This window comes from Acanthisitta chloris, unplaced genomic scaffold (genome assembly GCF_000695815.1).
Source record: "Acanthisitta chloris isolate BGI_N310 unplaced genomic scaffold, ASM69581v1 scaffold164, whole genome shotgun sequence".
Taxonomy (NCBI): Eukaryota; Metazoa; Chordata; class Aves; order Passeriformes; family Acanthisittidae; genus Acanthisitta; species Acanthisitta chloris.
In genome coordinates this window covers 127-6,786 of record NW_008668578.1, presented here as the reverse complement: position 1 = coordinate 6,786, position 6,660 = coordinate 127, and the positions used below count along the sequence as shown (strand labels likewise).

Below are 6,660 nucleotides of genomic sequence, written 5' to 3'. Positions count from 1 at the left end.
TCATCTCACCCAGAACCTGGGGAGATCACTGTCCCCAGCTTGGGTCTGTCTGGCAGGTGCTATGGAGATGAAAATGAGAAGGTGGTTGAGGAAAGAGGGGAAGGAAGAAGGACATACATGGCCCCCAGAGAAGGTGATGTTGGAGTCACTGGAGGGGAAGAAGGAAGAAAACCTTGAGGGAAGGAGAAGTGAAGTGCTGACCATAATTGGATGGGACCTCTGCTACACAGGTGCTGTCAGTCCTTAGGCAGATGCTTTCCTTGCCTTTTTCTTTCAGCTTGTGAGCAGCATCCACTGCTTGCAGAAGCAATGAGCTGTGTAACAAAACAGAGAGGGCCCCATCCCACTGCAGCTCGTGTACAAACAGCCCCCCCAGGCCCTGGACAGCTTGGAGACGCCGCGGGCTGCAGCGTGGCAGGTGACGCTGTCCCCCAGCCTGTGCCCCCTGAGCTCTGTTCTGCAGGTGTGCTGGGCTCAGCTGGAATCCCCTCGTGGAGTGTGACTGGAGATGGGTTGTAAGGCTCTATACCCACTGTGGCCATGATGTGGGTGCACACCCTGACACTATGAATAGCCACATCCTCAGGGAGGAGTCTGCTTGCCTGGCTGTAGGGACAGTTCCCGAAAACACCCGCAAAACCCACTCAGCTGGGAGCTCAGCACAGTGACTGTGAGTCATTGCCTCAAGCCTATTTGTCCCTGCAGTAAAGCCTGTCTGTAAGTCAGCTACATCTGACATCTCCTCCAACACCCTCCTACACTCAGAGAATCCAGCTCAGGCAAACAAGCTTCGTGGAGGCTGGCAGTGCAGAACAGGCAGGGACAGAGGAGCTGGAACACAACTTTGTGCTTGACCAAGCTGACCACAGCCTCGCCCAGCACAAAGCAGGTGTCCAGCAGCTGCACAGAACCCAGAGTGAGCAGGCTCACAGGCAAAAGTGGCCCCTGGAGCTCAGGAGCAGTGGGGGAGTTAGAATTCAAACACTGGCAGTCCTTCATGAGGCTCTGTAACTGCCTGGGCCCTGGGATAACGGGTCTGGGTGACTAAATCGCTTCAGCATCTTCCAGGCTTCGCTAATAGATAAGCTTTGGGTCCATTAGCAGTAACTCCACATACAAAAGACCTGCTGGAGTCTGTGCCTGTCCCCACAGGGCTCGCTGCTTTTCCAAGACACACATTCTTGACAGGGCACTGTCTAGCATTTCTTGATGTTACATCAATCAAGTTCTCCCTCTGCACAAACATTATGTTTACATGGCAATTTCCTTCTGTTCCTGCTACCTCAGTCTCCTGACTTATTGCACTGGGAAATGCCCATATTTTATCATATATAGATCACGAGTCTTGGTGTGGTGTCTCAAGCAACCCAAGGTGGGGGAAGGAGAATGTGGAGAAGTACTTTATAAGGAATTTTCATGGTAACTGAAGTGGTGCCAGGAACTTCTCTGTCTTGTGCAACAGGCAGCAGCATGCTATGAGAGACTGCAACAGAGAAGAGAACCAGCTGTGGAGCAGCTAAAAGGACTAAAAGTACATTTCCTCTTTAATCAGCTCAATTGATGGCAGATCCAAAGTGGAGCTAGGAACTGTATAAAACCTCCAATGTCTGCTGATTTGTGTTCCCTTCTCGGTTCCATACACAGCTGTCACGTTTAAGGTGAGTGGCAAATGCTGTTAATTTTCACCAGAGACACACCCCAAGCGCTGCTGGCCTCAGCAGCCTCAAACACAACAGAAATAAATAACATTTAAGTAGGCCATGAGTATAGGGTAGGGTGGAAACAAACAAGCAAACACAAAACCTGATTCCTAGCATAGAGTTCAGCTCTTTATTCCTGAAAACAGATCACATTCTAGTTACAGTGAATAGTTTCCTTCTTAATTGAATCTACTATTGTCCTACCCCTTCCTCCATACCACACTAACCTCCGCCAAACCCGCTGTAGTTAGTGCTTTCACAATTTTTAAAGCTTAAGTAGTGATTCATGGAGTCTCTACAGACAGCTTGTGAATGATTTTGTTAAGTATCTTTCTGCGATAGTTTCAGATCTCAATGGTGTCAGTCACCTTTCTGGTGCAGAACTCTGTTGTGCATTTCCTGGATCAAAGACAAGGGACATTACTGATGCCTGTGTGGACTGGAACTACAGTATTGTTCTAGCTTTTCTGGAGAAAACTGAGATTTTTCCACTAGAACAATGCCAGTGGTAATGCTATACAGCTCCAAATAATTGGAGTAGTGACACAAAGGCATGAGACAATGGAGGGAGGTATTTTTGGCTGCAGGAAAAAAGCACAATCTGAAGATAGAGAAGAAAGTAAAGACTGCTGGATTGTGAAGAAAAAGGAAGCCTGAGGGAATGTCACACCAGAGGCTACCTGCAACTCCTTTTGGAAGAGAAGTCACTGACCTAATTCCCATGCAAACAGTAGAGAGATTTCCATAACTGTTTTGGTCTGGATCCAGGTGCATTTGTGTTGTCCTAACAATTGCAATAGAATCATGTAGAAGAGCTTTGCCTGTTTGCCATATTATTACAGTGCTCCCAACACCCATCCTGGAGCTAAGATACTGCTGTCCCATTGCTTAAGGTCCACAGCTGCTTCAGTGCAGTCTCCTAGCAAGGGCTCAGGTTATGTCTCATGCCTGCAGGGGCTGCTGGCAGAAGTGGTATGTATAGAACACCTTAGCCACAGGGAATGCCTGCACTCCAATCTGCAAACCAGAAAGACAAATCCCAGTGGTTTACAGCTCAAAGCAGCAGATAAACATCTACTAGTTGGATTATCAGGACTGCAAATGAGCATTCCCTCACCTTGTGCTTTTCATCTAGTCTGAAAACATTACTCAGGAGATGACAGCAGGCAGGTATCTCATACCGATCTTTATTATCATAAATACTGTGCTGGAGCAGAGGAGGGTGCTGTGCATCCACCCCCTTTGGCTGCTATTTCACATCTTCCTTCTTGGCTCCTGCTTCTATCTTCAGGGGCTCTGGGGCTGCACGGTAGGCAGGAAATGCCTCCCAGGGACTGTTGAGATCAAACTTGCGGAACTCCTGAGACAGCTCCACGGGCTCTGCCACCACCCGTTTCACCTCATCATCGTATCGCACCTAGGACACAGCAAAGGACACAGCCCAGTCACTTTCACAGTCCCACAGCACCTCTGCTATCAGCTGTGCACAGGAGTGACCCACACCACCCTCCGGTACAGACAATCCTGATTCTTATGCCATGGATGGGCCACAGGCCTCTGCCACAGCTTCAGCTCTCCCCATTACTGAATGAGGAGGTAATACTCCAGATAATACCAAGACCTCTGGACTCTCCAGGAAAACCTTCCTCTTTGCACCTCAGGAGTCAGGACTAACCTCTCAGAATGAGGAGTGCCCAGCCTAACAGGTCACATGAAGGTCATGTGCAGTAACACATCGAGTTGGTCATATGACAAAGGAATTTCTCCCAAGTCACCAAAATCAGGTGGCCCATCCTGGGCCTGGCACAGCTGGGACTACACTCATCAGTCTTTACAATATGGTGTTGATTTGGGTTTAGTTGCTCTAATTTTTAGCATAACACTCAGAACATGGGGGGAAAAAAGACACCCAGGCTGAAATGCAGGTGAGCACCACACTCCTGATGGGCCTACTTTATCCCCGCTGTGCCAGTCCAGACCTCCAAACCCCAGCTCAGGACATGCTGCCTGGTCCTCATTTGCAGGATTTACTGTTATTTTTATGTTTCTTGAAACAGTCTGTTGCTTGCAGAGCCTGCTTCCTCCTGCGACTCAAGTCATTCCTAATACTGCACCAAGTCTGTCTGCTTCTGCAAGGTGATCATTTGAAACCAGGCAGATACCAAACACACTGATTTCAGCTGTGGTTTGACATACAGAGGGAAATGATAAATGGCACGACTCAGTTTAAATACAGTTTTATAATCTGTGCGTACAAAAATTCAACTAAGTGAAGCTCCAACTGAATTAAGAATGGTTCGATCCTTTATCCCTCTAGAAATCTCCAGTTTTGCAGTGGAAACTTTAATCTCCCAGAAAACGTGCTAAAAGCAGCAGCACTTTCTCTGCCTGACAAATATCTTTGGTATATGGCACATAACATTTGCTCAGTGTCTCTGGCCTTAGGCTGCCTCACTATGGATGATACTTTGTGTGATACTTCAGACTTCCATGCAGATCTATGAAAGTCCTCTGGAATACACTCTCAGTACCTTGTGAACAAACGCCTGTAAAGCAGCCAATCTCGAGCAAACATCGGAGAAAAGCATTGGAGAGTCTTGATAACTTTAGACACAACTGTAGCTCCTACCTCCACATAACCAGAGAGTGGGAAATCCTTCCGGAATGGATGGCCCTCGAACCCATAGTCTGTGAGGATTCGCCTTAGGTCAGGGTGGTTGGCAAAGAAAACACCATACATGTCCCAAACCTAAATAAGAGCGAGCCAGGTAGGTTAGACTCATTTGAAAAAAAACCTATTATGTCCACAAAATGTTGGCTCCTGCCTGGCTTTCCACAGTGCCAGCGGAACCGATGCAGGAATTCAGAGAAGTAAATCAAACACCCTTTTATCTGCCATGCTGCAGAGGCAGTCAGGGAAACAATTCTCTCTTCAGCTAAACCAGGAAAATACAGCCTCCTTCACAAGGACTGTTCCCACTCACCTCCCGTTCATACCAGTTGGCTGCCTTGTGCACAGACACTGCTGAGTCAACAGGAGTCAGCTCGTCCGTGTACGTCTTCACGCGGATCCGACTGTTGAACCGCAGGGACAGGAGGTTGTACACAATCTGAAGCAGAATAAAGGCAGCATTGGTCCTGTGTGGCATTTATGGCTCTCTCTGCAGTACAGCACTGGCCAAGCAAAGCCACACACAGAGTATTTCAAATGCTCGAAACCCACAGACATCTGGTTAGCCGATACAAACAGGGCAAACCTGCCACACCTTGCTTTCTGAGCACCTCTTGGCAAGTGATTCAACACCACAAGGCAAACCAAAGGGGGAAAATCAATCAGCTACTTTTCAGCATCCTTTTTATTTCCTGGCAACTAAAAATCTCCCAAGTCCCTTCTCCTGCCCAGACCAGACAAGGGCAGACAGACATCTGTCCATCCACAAGGCTGCCATGGTCAGTCTCCTACAGCGTGGAGCCCCACACGTCTTCTGCCACTGCCTTTGCAGATCCTTCTTGGTGAAACTATAGGAACACTCATGCAACAACACTGTGAACAAAGCTTCCTCATAGTAGATGAGAAGACAATATGCTGAGTCTGTGGTTTTTCCCAAAGATGTGTTTTCTTTCTAGAAAAGCTACATGTGAGAGAGATATTCAAAAGCATCTGGAGGAACCAAACCTCTGATAATATCTAAGAGTCAGAGAAAGTTCAGTGCCCAAAACCTTCTGAGAGGATTCTGAAATGTGCCTCGTCTCCTACTTGGCCCTGACTTTCAGGAAATGCTTTTAAGGCAACTAAAAGAGTTTTTTTTCTTTGTTTCTGAGAGGAAAGTTTTAAGGAAGATTGATGGGATTTAAAGCAAAACATGATCAGTTGTGTCAACAGCAACTAACAGGCCAAAATGGAAGAAGAACAAGCATGAACTCACAGCTGGACAGAAAGAAGTCTCTAGACACTTTTGTAAAACAAAAAAACTCCCACAAAATCAAGGCGAGGGGGGAAAGAGAGAGAGACTTTTAGCAAAGCAGAAAAGGACAGCCAGACTGCGTGCTGTGCAGGCCCAGCTCTGCCTCCACGATGGACAGACAGAAGGAGCCCCAGCAGTGCAGAGCGGATTCTCTTCCTCCGTCACGAGCAAACGGAGTGTGGGAGCTGCAGCAGCAGGCACAGCCCCAGGCCCCCTCACCTCAAAGCGGTAGTGCCGTGACGGGACATCGACTGCGGTCAGGTCAGCCAGGGACTTGAACTGCGCGTTCGTGTGGTCGCGCAGGAACGTCAGCACGGGGACGATCCCGTCAGGATGGATCAGGAGCTCCAGCTCGTTGAAACACGTCACCTGCAGGGACAGAGCGGGGCAAGGGCATGGGTGCAGCACCAGGAGCACAAACAGTGTGTGGTTCCAGAGGAGCACTCAGAGAGGTGCAGCAGACACAGGATGACATCAGGCCAAGGGTTTAACAACAGCAGGAACTTCTGTGTCATTCACACCATTTTCCTTCACAGAACGATGTCTGGAACAGCTGACAAACACTTGGTGTGTCCACTGGGCCCTGTCCTGCCACAAGGACAGTTCCTCCAGCAGCACCTACCTGCACTTGCTGGATATACTTGGGCAGGATCTCGGCCACATATTCCCCAAAGGCACAGAGCTGCTTCTGCTCCACTTCGTTCTTTGGTCTCACAGTGGCTAAAGGGAAAATAGAATCCACAAGATTATGGCAAGGAACAGAAAAAGCTACAGAAAGAAAGTGGCAATTCCTACACCAGTGTTAAACGCCCCTTTACGCAGCCAGGCTGCGTGTCAGAGGCTACAGCAACACAGCTGTGCTACACAGAACGTGAGACCGGACACTGATAAAGAAGTTTGTGCCAGTGCTAGACAGAATTTGTTTTGTGGGCTCTGAACACAGCGGAAACAGCCCGAAAGGATGATGGAGCAGCGACTGACACAATGAAAAAGAG

The 6,660-nt window shown here is 48.4% G+C and overlaps 1 protein-coding gene across 1 annotated transcript; it reads right to left on the bottom strand.

The window, feature by feature from the left end:
- Window positions 1-2,873: 2,873 nt before the first annotated feature.
- Window positions 2,874-6,385, bottom strand: NDUFS3 (NADH dehydrogenase (ubiquinone) Fe-S protein 3, 30kDa (NADH-coenzyme Q reductase); the record flags this gene model as incomplete). The annotated part of the gene is made up of 5 exons (XM_009072937.1): window positions 2,874-3,117; window positions 4,330-4,449; window positions 4,685-4,810; window positions 5,885-6,034; window positions 6,288-6,385. Coding segments are annotated over 5 exons (662 nt in total), but the record flags the coding sequence as incomplete, so codon positions are not given.
- Between the last annotated feature and the right edge of the window lie 275 nt (window positions 6,386-6,660).